The sequence below is a fragment of the Barbus barbus genome (assembly GCF_936440315.1).
Source record: "Barbus barbus genome assembly, chromosome: 27".
In the NCBI taxonomy this organism is placed as follows: domain Eukaryota; kingdom Metazoa; phylum Chordata; class Actinopteri; order Cypriniformes; family Cyprinidae; genus Barbus; species Barbus barbus.
This window is the reverse complement of record NC_136755.1, coordinates 5,372,126-5,391,495: the sequence shown is the minus strand read 5'-3', so window position 1 is coordinate 5,391,495 and position 19,370 is coordinate 5,372,126. Positions and strand designations below refer to the sequence as shown.

The following is a 19,370-nucleotide window of genomic DNA, read 5'->3' as shown; positions in this document are numbered from 1 at the left end:
TTGCAAACTATCAGCACTAACCAACCAGCAGCACTAGTTTTGTTCTTCCTTTATTTTCATTTAATTTTTTAAAAGAATACAGTCTATTTTTATGAAACCAACACAGTACTGTTTCCACTAGTGGGCATCGTCTCTCATTATATTCAGCCTTTCCTCTGTGCCTTCAAACACCTATTATCACATTTTTATCTAACTGTAGTTTTGTCTTACAGTAGTCAGTGAACCGTTGAAGTTTAGACTTGAATACATGAATCAATACTAATATTACAGTACATTTCCCTCTGTTCCTCTCATTTTCTTAGTTTTTTTTATCTCTCGCACACTTCCATCACACTCTCACTTTCTCGCATACATTTACAGCAAGGGGACAAATTGTTCAGCAGCTCCTCATTTTCTTAGTGTTTATTTTCTCTTTATGCTTTTATCATTATGACTAAATTCTCACAAGCCCTTTTATCATGGACCATTAATATTGTATAACAGTGAATTACAATGACATTCGGATGTATCCAAAAATAATGCACTTAATTGTCACATGCTGCGGGCAGATTATTGTCCCATTAGTGTGAAAGAAAATGAAATGTTTAGGACTATTAATATATTTATAATGCCATTATTTATACTATACATATATTTATACTACAGAAGTTTGGGGTTGGTTCAAGATTTTCTAACGTTCTAAAGTCTCTATGCTCAGCAATACTGCATTTATTTGATCAAAAATACAGTAAAAACTGTAATATTATTACAATTCAACATAACTGTTTTCTATTGTAATATATAATTCACTCCTGTGATCAAAGCTGAATTTCCAGTCTTCAGTGTCACATGAACCTTCAGAAATCATTCTAATATGCTGATTTGCTGCTCAAGAAACATTCCTATTATTATCATCTACTCAATGCAATATTTTCTCTTGATTTTGATCATCAGGTTTTCAGGCCGATTTGACACTCACACTAAAGTAACTGATTGAACATCAAACAGGAAAGCTGTTCACTGAACAGGGTTACATATATATGTAACTCTGGCATAATTTCAAATGATTTATGTAAACAAGTCACTTCATTTAATGCGGCCCCTGTTGTGAAAACAGCTTTGTTTGTGAGTTGATATTAGCTCAACTCAGACAGCTGCTTCAGCCAGACAGTTGCTTTTAGTGTATAGAGATTATTTACATCCTAATTTGTCGGCCGCCTGTGCTCTCTGCCCTCGGAGGAGCAGAAGAATGTGGAAAATAACTTTACTGATGGTCAATTGTTAATCAGTGACTAATTCACTATTCACAGCTCATGAATGATGAATGGTGTGCATAATGTATAGTGTTTAGTGAGGGCACAGCAGCAGGAAGATCTGTACGTGTTTCTGATGAGATAACACTGTGATAAACAACACTTGTATGTAGTTAGCAATGGTCACCCAGTTTGAGTTCTTGTTGGTGGAGGCAAAGACTGTGTAGGTCTACTTCAAGCGTCAGAAGGAAACAGTAGAGTGGGTTTTGATGAGATCTCAGCGCTGAGGTTTTAAATCAGAAGTATATGGGACGGCAAACCAAAATATGTATTTATCTAGATGGTAGTTTTGCGATAAACTGTTCATGCACTTACTTGGCACATGAGCTTTTGTTCGATTAGTTTCATGGCTTGAGATCAATATGGATGATTGCGGCATAATTGTGTGAAATGAAATGAATTGTGATGAATTTGGATTTTGGAAGCTGACTGGAGCTCAGCGGGTTGTTTTATTCCCGTGGTGCTGTGGCTGTGGTGTTGGGCTGTCATGGATACCGACGCTGCTGTGTCTGATGTCAGTGTCAATGGCTCCACATGTTAGTGAGGCCATGGATTGAGTTCCCGTGCAGTGCTAGATGACCAGCTTCTTTTTCAGCGCTGGGACAGTGATGTCATGGAGCTCTTGCTCCACGCCCTTAAACACAAACACAACATTTCATATGGGAGGACAACTGACAAAAAAACCCACACACTTTATAATAATAACATTAACTAACCATAAAATGCATTCATAGCGGGTAACTGTAAAAAAAAAAAATGTTGAGCCTTAAACGTTTAAGTTCTCTCATCCTTTGATTTACAGCAAAGTTTATTTATAAAATAAATAGAAAGTTGAGCAAACTTAAACGTTTAAGGCAACCAGCTTCAGCAGATTTTTGAGTTTACTGAAGTTGTTGTTTTAAGTTTATACAACAAAATGTTGAGAGATCTCAAAAATCTGCTGAAGCTGGTTGCGTTAAAATTTTATGTTTGCTCAACTTTTTTTTTTTTTTTACAGTGTATCAATACTTTACAATAATTGAGTTACAGTATATAATTCTACTTTAAAAGGATCAACACCCAATTCTGTGTTAAAATGCATAGCTGAATATTATATTATACTGTCGCTGGACATATTTATGAAAATATCGCCTTTATAAATTGTTCACCCAAAAATGAAAATTTGCTGAAAATTGTCACCCTCAGGTCATCCAAGATGTGGAGGAGTTTGTTTCTTCATTGGAAAAAAAAAAATAAATCAAGGAGAAATTTAACATTACATCACTCACACATGGATCCTCTGCAGTGAATGGGTGCCGTCAGAATGAGAGACCAAACAGCTGATAAAAACATTTTGGCCAGAAGACATAGTTTAAAGTCAAAAATAACTAATTGCTGGACTGGAGTGGTGTGGATTATTGTGATGTTTTTATCAGCTGTTTGGACTCTCGTTCTGACGGCACCCATTCACTGCAGAGGAACCATTGCTGAGCAAGTGATATAATGCTACATTTCTCCAAATCTGTTCAGATGAACAAACTAACTCTTCTACATCTTTGAAGTCTGACGTTTTCACTGAAAAGGTCCAGTTTTTGATGAAACATTATGAGGTCAAATAATTTATAATAAAATAAAAATTATAATGAAAAAAAAAATAGGGTGAATATTTGTGTCATGTTAGTTTAGTGCTAACACAAACATTATTATATAGACATTAAAATAGCTGTGCAAGGTAATGGAACTTTTACATATATTTTCAGATGCATATCTGAACCGACATAATTTTTATTAAGGATTACTAATTTAATAAATGTAATCAAAGTTTTGATCCCCTTTAACTTTTAATGCTTTACCGATGTGCTTTCCAAGTATCCCTGAAGGCTACTTGATTTAGATTAGTCGTTTCCACTTATTTCAGACACATTGTGTGTGTGTGTGTGTGTGTGTACACGAGTGCTGTGACAGATGTTTTATAACAACACTGTTTCTTGTGCTGTGACAGATGGGAATGTGTAAATAGGTTTTTGGAATTATTAGAGGTTTTGGATCTGTGTAATTTTGTTGATGCTGTTTTATTTTAGCTAGTTGTTTTGTTTGAAGTCAACATTATTCCAATTAGACTTCTTCTTGGTAAACTTGCTCAATTGAAGTCCTGGTGAATAAGAGCTGATTCTGTTGCACTGTGAAGCCTTGGGTCAGAATGAAGCGAGTTTAATGGTGTCTGACTTCGTGTTTCCCTCATGCTACAGCGTATTGATGTTTTTAACCATTTCAATTTAATGTATTTAGTGAAAACAACAATATTTGCATTGCAAATCATAGTTAAGTCCACTTAGACTTCATTCACACATTGTGAGGTCATGTTAGGTGAACTTCATTACAGCTTTTGAGAGAGGAGGCTCATTCACTTACATTGTTTGAATGCATTCCGCTTTTTAGTGTTTACAGTGTTTGGCTGCAGCTTCGTGTCTGTTTTTTCCTGTGTTTTTCGGGCGGTTTGAGGCGGCATGCATTCGTAATGAACTGAATTCCGGCTTAGTGGCTTGATAGCGGCAGGATCCGTGAATAATGTAGGCTAAAGCGAAGAGCAGTGACTTCCTTATCTTCTTCGCGCATGCAGCCGATGGGTTTCGCTGTTAGACATGCGCAGAACCGACAGCGGCTTCTCATGCCGTGCTCAGAATCCAGTTTCTCGTTCTGACGGAAGCAGAAGACGCAGCAGAGTCCTTTAAACGCTATAAACATCCTCTCTGTCGCCGTTCATCGCGTCTCGACGGACACAAAATGACTCGCAACGACGAAATGGGTAGGAAAATAATTTATTATGCGTAAAGTTTGATGTTAAAGGTTTTCGAGACATTCCACAAGTTTAGGTGAGACTAATTTTTTTTTTTTCAGTCCAGTTACATAAATGTGCGTTTTATCTAGCAGTTTAAAAAAATGTCTCGAATTAGGTTTTTTTTTTTTTTTTTTTTCAGTTTTGTCCTAAAATAAAATATTTTTAAGTAAACAAGTGAACAAACAAACTGAGCGTAGGATATAGACGTTCATGCGTCTAATAGATATCACTGAAAGAACTGAACTATTTTAATACACTGAAAAGTGTACACTTTTTCAGGCTGTGACAACTTACCCCATATAGTATTACAACATTCTATTGTAAACAAATAAATTCAATGAATACATTTATTAAAAGTTAGTAAACTATTTAATTCATGAGGATTAGCATGCAACAGTTTGGTGCTGGAATTAAAGATCCCATTCATTTTCTCCATAGAGGAATTAACTTTTAGCACTAACTTATACGCCTGTAAAAACCTACCATGAGCTCTGAGGTTGTTTATCGGTTATTTACTTTTGAAGCTATCAGTCAGCATTATTTTATCTTAATTTTTAAGCAATATCAATGACTGCGCCACTGAGAAGTATGTTCTCCCATTCCTCTGGTTCGTAGACCAAAAACATTATATGATAGAAAACACACACACACACACACACAGACACACACAAATACACAGAGATAATGAAGAGTTGATGCTGTAAATGTGCTATTATCTTAATTTAAAGTAATAATAATTTTATCAGTGTAGTTCCCTGTGACGAACTACACTACCCATGATCCCTCAGAGAAATATCCACCAATCAAGAAACGCAGCAAACAACTGATGCCAAAAAAGCAATGCAATGACCGCACACTTTCATAAATCACTACCAATGACTTAATCAAGTCTCTGCTTGTAAACTAGTATACGCATGGTTAACTTCAACTGTGCTGTTTCTAATCAATAGTTTTTTAAATAGTTTTGAATTTGATTATGTTGTTCACAGTGTTTTATACTGCAAGTCTTGTATTAGTCAGTGGTTTCTTTGTGTTCCTCTAAAATGCAGTACTCTGCAGTAATGCATTTCTCATGTAGCAACATTTGCATTGAGCACTTTAATGTCCACAGTCCATTTGAAAGCAGTTCAGGCGATATTTCCTTTCCTAATGGCCTTCTTGTTCTATTTTCTGAGCCCATTCCATTCACACACAAACTCATTTTCTCCCTTTTGTCTTTCTGTCTCTCTCTGGTGACTCAGCAAAGGCAGGTGACCGCTCTCCTCCAGCAGCAGCTCTAATGGTTGTCATTGATTTACTTGCTCTCACTGTCTCTCGCTCAGTTTAAATGTGAGTGTGTGACTTTATTGTGTGAGTGTACAGTTTCTGGTTCACTTGCAGAAAGGGCAGTGTGAAAGCGAACCGCACCAAATAAAAAAAAATCAACATTGTATTTGGTCCTGACCAAAGCAAGTGAACTAGCAGACTTTTCTGGTGTGAAAACACCCTTAAGTGTATCTTACCATATTGACCTGAATATAAGACAATGTGTTTTTTTTTTTTTTGGAAATACATCTGAAAAAACGTGGTCGCCTTATATTCAGGGTCTAGACTTTGACATGTCAATAATACACCCACAATAATAGGTGGTGCCAAACACGCATAAAACGAGTGTGCCATGAAATATGTAATGTAATGTGTGTTGTAAAGATCGTGAGTGAAAACAGCGGCATGAGTCGTGTCTGATGGGACCAAACTTCCTCTGTAAGTGATTTTAAAGCGTTAGACCGTACCCTGATTTGAAGACTACAATAAGATTTCACTTCTACTGTAAAGCATTTTTGGTAGGCTTCTATGAGTTGGATAGCCTAAATGTTATATAATTCAGATGGGCTACCTGTTATTTTTATGGTATATCAAAATGTGTATATTTTAAATGTCATCATTGGTACATTTTACCAATATTTACCATACTTTCAAAACAAAAATTTAAATAGGAAAAATATGCAATATGAAAATAATTTAAGAAAAAATGTGTTTTACTGCGAAAAAAAAATTGGTTTTCAAAAAAGGTACATCTGGAAAAAGGGGGGTCGTCTTATAATCAGGGTCATCTTATATTTGGGTCATTACGGTAATATGTAATTTCATAATTACTTCTGTTGTCTTTGAAATATGGTTGAAGTGAACTACTGGATGTACTGACAAGCATGTATGATAAACTTAAATATACTTTAATGTCATTTCTATTCAAACGTGTACATCTTGTATTTAAATTAGTGTTGTCAAGTGATTAAAATGTTTAATTTAATTAATTACATGATGTGCTGATTATCCAACGTGATCTCATGATAATTCGTATGTATTTTACGTAAAATGTGGTTCTATAAAACGTACATTTACCTTCATTTATCTCGATTTCCAGCGAGTCCAGCGACCGTAAACATCTTTGCTATAAAATGGGTAGGTTCGGGGGTAGGTTATGGGGTCTAAAAATCTAAATTGCTTGTTGATAAAATGATAAAAATGCATTGATACGAATATCTTAATGATATAAAAGATACGTAAATATTTGTACGTTTTTGAGCTAAAAAAATACGTATCGATTTGTACGTTTTAAACGTTGAAATACATCTAAATTGTGCGTTTTAGCATCAATAAAAACGTACAAAAATGTACGTTTTGTGCTTGTAAATGTTACGTATTAATACCTACGTATTAACATGAGACCAGGCTGGATTATCTAATTAATCACACAGAGTTGGGCTCTGAAATGACCCCCCAAAAGATAATTTAAAGCCATTACTGTGTTAAATAAGAAAAGCATTGAATAAACATTACAGAAAAGTTGATGATGAGTCAACATAGAAAAATAAATAAATATTGAAATATGAAAATATTACTATTTGAATGAAATCATACTCTAAATATGAAACTAAAGCCGCAAGTAAGTGGCGGCAAGTCACTATTTTAACAAGATAACAGATTTGTTCAAATGGCAGATTCATTCAGCAACGAAGCAAGTTACTCTCTTTAAAAACATTGAATCATTCACTCATGCTTTTCATTCAAAACCAAAAATTCAATAAAGTTTTGTTGAGGCTTTTTTTTTTGGAACTATGTTCGTTTGTGAAATAGAGCAACAACAGACAATCCTGACAATGTTGTGTCTAAAATGTTTATTGTTTGTTGAACTTTTGTATAAAATCAATATCACGTTTGAAATCGTGCAGATATACGGGAAAAAAGCACTCTTACTCATGTGATATTGCTGAACTATATCATAAGATATAAATATTAGACACAAACCCATACAGATGCATTTTTTCCCTCATATCTTGGATTTTAGGGTATATTCTAATAGGTTACATCACACAGTCACGTGTCATCCCGCATCTGCCATTCAGCAACTATGTGCAATGTAAGATGACAGCGGAGAGCTCAGCCAATCAGAATCAAGCACTGGAAATATCCGTTTTATAAAATAAAGTTTATTCTACTTTTTTTTTCTTCGAATAATCTCATGAGACACAGAAAAACAATTTTAGGAATAAATTAGTATTTATGTCATTACATTGTTTAAAGCATAAGAAAAAAAAAATCAAAATGATATTTCATTCATATGTTATGCTATGTCCTCGGTAGAGGACACTGGGACTCAGTTTAAAAATAAATAAATAAAAAGACATGACTGAACATGCATAGGCAAAAACAACTGATTTTTAAAAATCACCAATACATTTTTAGGTTTCAGGATTTTTTTTTATACCAGACTTTGTATAAAGATTATTCTGAACTATGTTGTAACATAATGATTTTATATACCATTTTTCTTTATGCAAAATGTGTGTAAAATGGCCACAAGCAGGTTTTCCCATTATATACAATGTATCCGTAAACTGTATCTAATTTGCATATTAATGTGTTTTTGGGGCAATATGTAATGAAAAGCAGAAGTATAATAATTGACAAGATTTTCATAATAATATATAATATTTCATAGGAATATTGAAATATTTTCTTTCCCTATTCAGTTGTTGTGTCTCCCAAAATGCGTAATAAACATGCTTTTAGTCCCGGTGTCCTCAGCTGAGGACATGCATGAAATCAAAGTCATATTTTGATTTGAAACCCCATAACATTTTCCTGAGATGTTGATTTATGACAGACAGTTTAAAAATGAGTCAGATTTAAATGATAATTATAAAATATTATATTTCCATAAGGGTGTTACATTTGATCACTAAATTAATGTCAGTCATTTTTGAAGACCAAGGAGAGAGAGTGGTCATGGTGAAGCCCTGAATGTGCTCTGTACAGGACATCCAGACTTAAAACTGTGGCATGTTAGTCTCAGAGAAATTCCCTGAAATATAATGTCCTCATATGAGGATGCAGGGTCTCAGGAGCATCACCACAACACTACATAGGACAATCGGTTTGGAAAATGGATGGATAGATGTTTTATTAGCCATAGCAGAAGATACTGTGATAGTTGAATCATCTGCTTACCCTGACAGACGGTGCAGGGGTTTCAACAAAGGTCCTCTGACTGACCCGCGTTATGTTTGTAGCATCTGTATTATAAAAAGAAATAGTTAGAAGACCATCCCTCCATGAAAACTGCACATCTTGGTTTGTTATTGTATTGCTTTAATGCTTCTTATCTCATATTTCCCTGAATTCCCCCAATATTAATTGCCATTTTATATGTAGGTAATGTGGGTATGCAACCTGTGCCGAAAACAACAAGAAATCCTCACCAAGTCAGGAGTGTGGTTCTACAGCGATCCTGAGGGGTCCAGATCAGGGCCCCAAGCCAAAGTAAGGGGCAGCCCAGCCGGAGCAAACCAGGACCCTCTCAGAAACGGTTCAGGGATCCCAGACAGGTCAGAAATTCATACCTTATTCACCTTACTTGGTCTCAGACAGTGTAAAATGTTGCTCATTCGGTCTGATGTTGTGAGAAGGGTTTCAATTAGGATGCTTTGAGGATAATTAAAGGGTTATTTTTAGAGTGGAAATTACTCAAATCAAGCACTTTTATTATTGGTGTAATTCATATTGAAGAAAACAGGCCTCACTGCTGTTACATGCATATTTGTTATTGTCTTAGCAATATGATTTATTTTTCCATTTAAAGGGATAGTTCACCCAAAAATGAAAATTCTGTCACACACCCTCAAGTAGTTCCAAACCTGTATGAATGTCTTTGTTCTGCTGAACACAAAGGAAGATATTCTGAGGAATGTGGGAAGCAGAACACTTCTGGGGCACCATTGACTTCCATACAATTTTTTTTTTCTACTATGGAAGTCAATGGTGCCCCTAAACAGCCTGGTTACAAACTTTCTCCAGAATATCTTCCTTTGTGTTCAGCAGAACAAAGAAATTCATACAGGTCTGGAACTACTTGAGGGTGTGTGACAGAATTTTCATTTTTGGGTGAACTATCCCTTTAAGGATTTCTTCACTATTTTCTCATTTGATATGTTATAATTAAGAACATCACTCAAAGCAGCATTAATAAACAGAAAACTGCAAATATTTGAGATCTTTGTAATATTCAGCCACACCCATGCATTGAGGGTTTTGAAGGAGCTCCTTAATTCTCTTCTGCGACAATTATCTTGGATATCTGGTTAACACTTTCTTATTCAAAGCAACATTCAGTTTACAGTGACAGTTGCATCAGAGGTACCTGAGGTTAAAACTGATGGATATGGATTTTGCAGTGACTGCATTGTTACATTTTAAGAAGTGAATGTGCAAAGCTCGCTGCTATTGTACTAGGATGTTGCGATTAATATGTGGTTGCTTGTCAGTATCATTACGATTATTATGACATTACCCTTCTGAAAAAGATACATTTCAGCATACATTTTAAAAGAGTACTTATTACAGAAATAATATAGTTTAAAGGAATATACTTAAAGCTGCAGTCCTTAACTTTTTTGGTTAAAAATGATCCAAAATCAATATTTGAGCAAATACATATCCAGCCAGTGTTCAAAACCATCACCTTACTTTAGCCCGATTCACAACGGTTATCTTATAATTATGTTTTCGAGCATGGCACTGCGTCATTACGTCATGTCTGTAAACATAAAGAAGTTTTGCGCTTCTTATAACAGATAGCCTGGGATTACACAAGATTTGTATTTTAAAGAAAACCAGTGCGAAGGGAGCATAGTTTGCTTTTGGGGTTAAAAGAATTTGCACCGTTTGATGTGATATGAGCTAACCGATCGTTCGATTTTATTCACCGTTGGTAGCACGATTTATGGTAATGTTTTTTTTCCTAAATTGGGCAGAACATACGTGGCAGACTTGTTACTTGCTCAGATGACAATATCTGGTGAAAATTCTGATTTGGGTCATATATTCCAAGATGTAGGATAGAATCTGTGATTACTAAGTGTTTGATTCACACCGGTGCGGTGACTGACAGCTACACATTCACCTCAAAACATTAGATTCATCCACGCTGAAGCCGTGCCAGAGTACAGCCCACGCAAGAAAGATAATTCCACACCTGGCTGCAGTACCAGGTTTTCAACAGAGATGGCGACAAAGAGGCAAAACTTACGGACTGCAGCTTTAAGTGTGAACTGAATATAATGTTTTTGGATAATCAATTGCATGCAACTGCATGAAAATGTTTTATAGTTTAAATTTATATTTAATGCAGTTATTTTAAAGTACTTTTTTGACCCACTTTTCAACCAAAAATGAAAATTTCTTTCTTCTTTTGAGCAAAAAACGAAGATATTTTGAAGAATGTTGGTAAGCAAACAGATGTTGGCCCCAATTCACTACCATAGTAGGAACAAAAATTATAATGACAAAATTTTAATTTTGGGGTGAACTATTCCGCAAGTGCGCATTCGATACAATTAAACACAATTTTTTCACATGGGTAAAAAATACTGGACAATGCTTAGGGTTAAGTGTGGGTTGCTTTACATAATAATAGTACTAGTGATGCTTACAACCTTCATGACTTGACCAGATATTTCACTACTAAGCTACAGGAAGCAATACCCATTATCTCTGGCCTGACTCATAAAGTGGACTAGAGATCCCGTCAGACTCTTTCCAGCGGATCATTAGGGGCTGTAAGTGGTCCAGCAACTAATGAGGAAAGTGCACTGACTACACAGGCTACATCAGCGTCAGACGGACTCACACATTGAGCTCAGATAGATGATGGTAATAATTAGTTATGACGGTAATTCAGTTTTTCAGCAATTATTTTTTCAGCAAGTTTGACTGCTCAAATTTTCAACATATTATTACATCTAGTAGTTGGAATGGGACGCATGAGATGGAGCAGTTCCATCTGATCTGAAAATGTATTTGGCTGTTTCATTGCATCTTGCTGTTTTTTTCTGTGTCAGAAACATCATAATTGTCATGTCTCAAGGTTCTGTTTCATTCAGCTGTGCTCAGCTGTTTTTTGAATGCAAGAACACACAACTTCCTTCCAGTGACCTCTCACAGTGTCTCTATATTACTGTTGCAGACAAAAACACCACCATATTAAAGGAGTAGTTCACACAAAATTGAAATTAGTTGAAAATGTGCTCACCCTCAAGCCAACCTAGATTTAGATGAGTTTGTTTCTTCATGGGAACAGATTTGAGGAAATTTAGCATTGTCACATGCTCCCCAATGGATCCTCTGCAGTGAATGGGTGCCGTCAGAATGAGAGTCCAAATAGCTGCTAAAAACATCACAATAATCCACAAGTAATGCACACCTCTCCTGTCCATCAATTAACATCTTGTGAAGAGAAAAGCTGCATGTTTGTAAGAAACAAATCCATCAAGATGTTTTAAAGGGATAGTTCACATAAAGAATTAAAACCTGCTGTTAATTTACTCACCCTCCAAGATGTAGCCGTCTTTACCGTGGTCCTTAGTCATAAAAAAAAATGCAATTCAGCAGCTGCTGGTCTTTGAGAATAATAATTAAAAAACACACATCAAAGACACCTGATGATATATTAAGGTATTGTGAAGCAAAACAATCAGTCTGTGCAAAAAAACTGAACATTATTTATGACATTATTACCTGTAATCCAGAGCCTCAGGCAAACGTCTGATGTCCAGTTTGAGAACAAATTGTTCTTTTGAACCAGTTATTTTTGGCAAACTACTTGAACCAGAATCGTCTAATCATCTGAAACAGTTCGTGGCTCGAGCAGCACAGATCTACAAGTTACTCAATCAAAACTCACTTGCGACTCAAAATCAGCCAAAATACCGGCATAATCCTATGATGCTGTTTTTGCCAACTCATTCAGCACTCCAGTTCCTCCGACTGTCACTGAACTGAACCGGAGACCAATGAGCCGCTGATATGCGCATATTGTGAACCGAGCACTTGAATGGAGGGGCCAAATGAATGTTTGTATGGTTTCTCATTGTTTATGTAAAAAGGTGAGCTGATAAAGGAAAGTTCACTTTGCTTTAGACATGTGACACATCCACGTTTCACTTCATTATTGGGTGCTTTAATAATAATTGTGGATTACTGTGATGTTTTTATCAGCTGTTATCAGGACTCTCATTCTGACGGCACCCATTCACTGCAGACGAACCATTGATGAGTGATGTAATGCTAAATTTCTCCAAATCTGTTCCCATGAAAGAAACAAACTCATCTACATCATGGATGGCCTGAGGGTGATGACTTTTTAAGGAAATTTTCATTTTTGGGTGAACTATTCCTTCAACCAGTCACAACATAAAGGCCCATTCACACCAAGGATTATAACTATAACTATGAAGTTTTAATAATTGTAAGAGAACAGCAAATTTTACACCACAACAATAACAGCAAGGAGATACCATATGGTTGGAATTACTTTCAGAATTATTTTTTTCAGTTGTTTAAGTATAAAAACCGTTGGCAGGCAACCAATCAGAATCCACCCAAATTTAAAGAGCATGAGCATTTAAAGCGACAGATGACAAAACTGCAGCGTGGGCTTATACAGAATGTTATCATCATTTCTGACACTTTCTAGAGTACCAGACTACTATTTCTGTACTAGATTAAGTACTAGAGTACTGGGATGCTCGAGTGATGATCCTTTGTAATGATGATTATGATGATGACGATGGCAGTCGTGATTAGCTTTTACAACGACGATGACAGAGAGAAAAAGAGAAACAAATGAGAAAATGTCCATAAAATGTGATCAATGATTGTAGCAGCGCTAGGAAATTAAAACGTGTACTCACGTCCCAGAACGCCAAAGGAGATTCAATTCGCCAAGTACAGAGACGCCCTAGGTTGCCAGATCCTCTTCAAATATCACTGCCTATAGTGACCAATTTTTAACCGCGCCGATGAGGTAAATAACTAATTAGGTTGGTTCGCAAAGGTGTTACATATATCAGTCATGCACTGTAGAGCTCGCTACCCCAGTGCTTTGAGCGTTGCTGAAATCAAGTCCAGCGCACTGGCTGAGTCTCAAAACCTAGTAAGCTGACTGCCTAGACAGCATATTTGGACATCATATGCTTTCACCTACAAATGCAGGTTAGGAGGTTCGCTATTTTGCCTCTCTGTGCTTCTCCAGTTAGAGCTCACTGTAACAGTACGCTCCCTTTTGCGCATCTCTCACTGAGAGAGCTGTGCAATAAAGCAGCCCATGCAAGCGCGTCAGGAATGATGTGTGTGTGTGAGAGAGAGAGAGAGAGTCTGTGCTGCTCCAGTTTGTCTGATTCTCCGAGGCGAGACGGTGGCGCATGGACGCAGCTCCAGATATTCCAGCAGCCGGTAAAAATGCAGCGCTGTTTTTCTCTCTCTCTGGCACGCCGTCAGGCAGAATCCATCCCCCGCTCCCAGCAACCGCAGCAGCACCTCAGGGCTGGAGCATGAGGCGCACATCCATCAGATCTCCGGGAAAATATGGGACTTGATCGACACGGCAGCGCGTCGGATGTAGCGGTCGCGGGGCTGTGGGTGTGCTGCTGCTGCTGTTTCCTCAAGTGAAAGACTACTGGGTTCGGTTAGGGAGGAGGGGGGTTAGGTGAAAATGCAATTTGGGACATTGCGACAGTTCTGTAGCTCTTTTCTATCGCATTTTAAGCCACCCCAGAACATCTCGAAGCCGGAGCTGTTGGGACAGGCGCGGAACGGCAGGTGAGGCGATCGATACCCGCTCACCGATCATCACACCAGAGCTAAACAAATGCATAAATACATTACAGGCACATCCAGTGCTGTAGATTGACATTCGGGTTTGAACTTACGATGCTATTTATCGCTTAAGATTCGCATGGGTGTTTTATAATGGGAACTGCGCCTCCGTGCCAAACGACTTCATTTGATGCTGTTTGCTTGAGAATATGGGAACACTCATTATTACAATGCCCAATAATTATTATATGCAAATTAAGTGATTTACATTGCTATTTATATACTACACCTAAAGTGAAGAACCAGAAATTAATGCTGGTTATTTAATATTAGGGTATTAGACTACTTAGCATAATGTAGAAAAGTGAAAAGATGCAGTTTTTTCCTTAACTAGCTGGTGTGACTTTAATGTAGGTTAATACAGTCATTTAGTAATTTGATTCATAATATTCTAAAATGCAAGCACATAATTTAAAGGCTGACAAAGAAAGCATGTAACACTGTGATATACAGTATGTACTGACTGGTAATGTTGTTGCCACTTGAATTTTTAGGGCAATGGGACAACCTCAGGTTTTTCTTTTGCCCCCTTTTAAAGTGCATTGTTATACTTTTTTTTTTCTTCTTTTCTTATCTAAATTCTTCCTTGTGCAAAATTCTATAGAAGTTTAATTTTGCTTAATATATTGCTCTCCCTTTTTTTGCTGATTCTTTGCTGGAGTGGATTTGAGAGTTTCTTTACGATGCTAATTCAGACTATGAGGAGCCTTGAGCTATTTATAACTCAAGCACAATAACTTGCTTTGGGGAAAATGTCCTAGTGAGTCATTCAGTGAAGTCCTCCTGATTTATTAAGCAATATTATGGCATGCCTGGAAACAGTGCATATGGGTTATATCAGAATACAAACAAACAGCAGTGTATTTTTATTCACAGCATACAGGCTACATAATACAGGCTATAATACAGGACGGGTTTATTCACGGGCACCTTTCACAAGAGTCTTGTGTTCACAGGAGCATCTTGTTCAAGTAACACTTTGTCATGTGCATGTGTCATCCTCATATGAAGCCTGAATAAGATGGGAAAGGATTTGAAAAATTGCATGGCAGAAATAGTTGCATAAAATGTACAACATGTAAAATAATAAACACAAATAACACAGTTTATTTAGGCTGTCTTGAGTGTTTGCACTAGTGCTTAAAATTGTTTGGCTCTGCATAGTTTGCGTGTTGAAGAAACCATACGCTGAATTATTACTTCAAGTCAGAGTGACATGGCCGGTTTTCTCAGTGAAAACGTATATTAAATGAGGTATGGTGGTATTTTTACGAGTTAATAATTCACGAAGAGCTTTCAAAATGTATAAATGAGTCGAAACAGCAGCAGGAATTTTTAGGGTCACATTTGATGATGTTTTTGGTAGTTTAGGTGGTCTTTGGTCTGTGTTCATATCAGAATTTCTTTGGAAGATTGTTTGTTTTGCACTAAGATGCCAGCGTTCACACTTATTCAAATGAAACGCACAATCCGATAGTTCCTTTTATCCCTCATGTTTTTCATTTGCTAGATATTGGACTGAAAAATACTGGGTATAAAAACTTAACAAATTGCTTATAAATGTCTCATTATGCTATATTTTTAATATTTTTTTATCAGTTTGATTTATTTCAATTTCTTCTTGGAACTGATTGATTGCAGGCCTCATTGATTTGAGCTCATTCACCACATTTTTAAAATGAATACAGCCAATATTATCCACAGATACATGAGATACATGATACATGAGATCCGGTTGTTACTGTATTTGCAAAATCGTTATACCCACTTAGCAGCGACCTATATCTCAACGGACCAAATCATTTTCTTGTATCCCGCTCTCTGTGCTAATGCTGTTGATATTGCATGTGAGTGGTGGGCTACAGAAATGGAATCTGACTCCCTCAGATGTCCTAATTAATTGCCGGCCACATTTCGGCCTCTTTCACTCTGGCTGATTTACTCCCTCAATCATTGATTATTTAGGAGCTATATTTTCTCTAGTGTACTCTCTTCCCAAAAGCACTCGCTCTGAATCAGTCAGGCCTTGTGCGCCAGCTCCTTTTAATGGAAATCCAAACCGATCGATGGACAGTCAGAGCAGCCCATCCCGTTGCAGGCTGGAGCTGTTATAATGCTGGACTGGATGATTCTCTCTTTTCAAGTAGTGGAAAGTCAAAGAGCTGCAGCTCCACTGATGAAAGTAAATATGCTTATTATGCATCATATATCATAAGAGGCATGTTTCAACTTATCTGTTTTGAAAGAAGTCCCTTCTGTTCACTACAGCTGCATTTATTTGTTTTCAACATTGATAATAATCTGAAATATTTTTTTGAGCATCAGATCAGAATATTCGAATTATTTCTGAAGGATCATGTGACACTGAAGACTGGAGTAATGATGCTGAAAATTCAGCTTTGAGCACAGGAATAAATTGCATTTTAAAATATATTCACATAGAAAACAGTTATTGAAAATTTGTATTGTTTTTCACAATATTGCTATTTTTAATGTATTTTTGATCAAATAAATGCAAACTTAGTGAAATGTTTGTAGTTATTGTAGTTCAACTATTGTAACAGAAATTTATATTATTACATTGTATGATGATTTGGTTAATATTTATTCAATAATTAAAAAAAAAATATATATTTAAAGAAAATTCTAGAATACAGTGTTTTTATACCAGCACACCTTGCACAGACCCTTGAATGAAAACTCTACGTGATTAAAGTGAAATGTATAATGAAGTCTTTATTTTGTAAGTTCTTCAGACAAAGTGCAAATGGAACTAGATTTTGATATTTTCTGAAGAAAGTGTGTGTGAGTGCTGCTTACCTGTGCAGATCTCAGTGGCACAGTGCTGGGGTGCTGTGGGTGTTTGCCGAGGTGTTGCTAAAAAAGGCCGCTGCGTGTGGTTTGTAAGGAGTTCTGAGTGCTTTGTTGAGTGTTACTACGCAGTTGCCATGGTGTTGTGGGTGCATTGCTTGGTGGTTACTTACTGGCCCATCAACTAAATGCCCACCTGGGGCTGGGTGATAGGGAGAATAATAAAATCTTGATTTTTATAAAAAAAAAAATCAGAACGTTTGGCAGATTCAAGAAAATTATTTAGATTTTTTTAAATTTTTTCAAATTTAACTACATGATTCAAGTAACATTATCTTTATTAAAAAGCTCTATTCCAAGTGCAACACATGAAGAAGGTTTTTGCATAACACTGCGCTGCATTTCCATTGCTTTTTCTGTGGGAACATGCGCTTGATGGATGTGTTTGACCGCTGTGTTTGCGTCTCGCGTCTTTTGCAGTGTCTGCAATACGCTGTGTTTTCTGCCTACTGGCAACCCGGGGTGTCGAAATACTATATGGTAATTTGGCAGTGGGCGGAAACGCACAGACCAAAACAAAAACAGACATTCTGACACAGAACAACCATTTAAGAGCAGAATAACTGGCTGTAGCACTGTTTTTCAGAGAAACAAGTATGTAAACTGAGCAGGTTTATTTTAAAGCTGCAGTCCGTAAATTTTGACGCTCTAGGGGTTAATAAACATAACTGCGTGCATCTTGTGGAAGAGCATTGTAGCCGGAGTAGGGCCCTGTGATTTCCGCAATGTGTAAATCGAATCGTGGAATCCACTTAGAAAAACGGAATTTACAGTTTAACGTGGAATGTCACAGAAATTGCCAAAGTTTGGATGGATTAATCAGAAGTAGATAATTGCACTTCAATCAAATCGCGATATCGACTAGTATTTGTAAATATTAAGCCATAAAAAGACTGTTTAAATATGAATCCTGCATGTTCTACGTGTCTCTGTGTTAATGAATGGCCCAGACGTGCGGTTTTGTTTACTACTCGTACTGAAGCGCGCGGGACGTTCGCGGTGATTTCAGCCTCTGCCGCCTCAATATATGAGTACGTAAATACGTGAACTACATCTCCAGAACTGCTCTGAGAGTCACTTCCTGAGCATTTTACCGTTTCATAAAAAACTAGCGTCATATCACACAAAAATTTTAAGGTATTCATGGCAACTCATTCAAAATAAGAGTTTGTTTTGTCTTTGAAGACATTGTGACAGAAATACAGTATTATTGTTTAGCAGAATGTATGTAATACTACTACTAAATTTATTAAAACCTTATTTTTTAAAAGGAATAATCATACAATATTTCTTCAACATTTTAATTGTAAATTCCCTTTATTTGCCAAAAAAATAAAAATCTTTTAATTTTCATTAATGAAAAGATAAATTAATGTTTCATGCCTTCATTTGATAACCAGAAAAATGTAAGTACGCAAAAAAGTTTTATAAGGCTATTGTAGGGAAAAATTAAACTTGTTTTTATGCATTCAAATAATTAGACACGCTAAACCACATAATTGGTAACAAAACATAAGCTGGGAAGAAATAAAACATTTCATAGGGCCCTAAATATGTAATTTTTGTTAAACTTTTAATAAATTAATGTTAAATTGTTTAAGTTTAACGATTTTAATTAATTAGACTTTAATTTTGTTTAAAAAAAAATTAATTGAACCATTAAAAATGAGTCCAGGAAAATTAAAACTGAAAAAAAAAAAGTAATCCAGAAAAATTAAGACGCAAAAAACTGAATTTGGAAAAAAAATAAAATGGAATTTGGGAAGAAATAAAATGGATTTCATAGGGCCCTACCAGAGCTCTCTGTCTAGGTCTATGACGAATCACGCAGATACTGGGCTACTCCACATAGGTTCCTACCAGAACCAGTCAAAAATAGTCTGAATATAAAAATGTATTATAGGTGTACCGTAGTGATTCAGGATAAGCCAAATCACGCTTTGGAAAATGGATTCATGATGTTTTGAAAAAAAAAAATGACAGACTACAGGTTTAAGGTTGGGTTGGTCCAAATACCATTTTTTTGAGCTTCGAAGCTTCGGAGGGAGGGGGCTGAACATATTCTTCTCTCTAATAAAGGAAGGATCTCTGTGTGTCTGTTTGCATTTTTATTATGTCGAGAACCGTTCATCCAATCGACTTCACGCATGGCGGGTGTGTTGCTGCGGGCCCAAGGGAGTGGAGTGTCTGAGGTT

The 19,370-nt window shown here is 36.3% G+C and overlaps 1 protein-coding gene across 1 annotated transcript in view; it reads left to right on the top strand.

Annotated features, from left to right (window-relative positions):
- The window catches only part of LOC306847023 (regulating synaptic membrane exocytosis protein 2-like), a gene marked incomplete at its 5' end in the record, with an annotated part of 167,795 nt that overhangs the window by 28,998 nt on the left and 119,427 nt on the right, over window positions 1–19,370 (top strand). Inside the window, 1 exon segment of the mRNA XM_079380758.1 lies at window positions 8,806–8,978. Coding sequence (XP_079236884.1) covers window positions 8,806–8,978 — 173 coding nt within the window.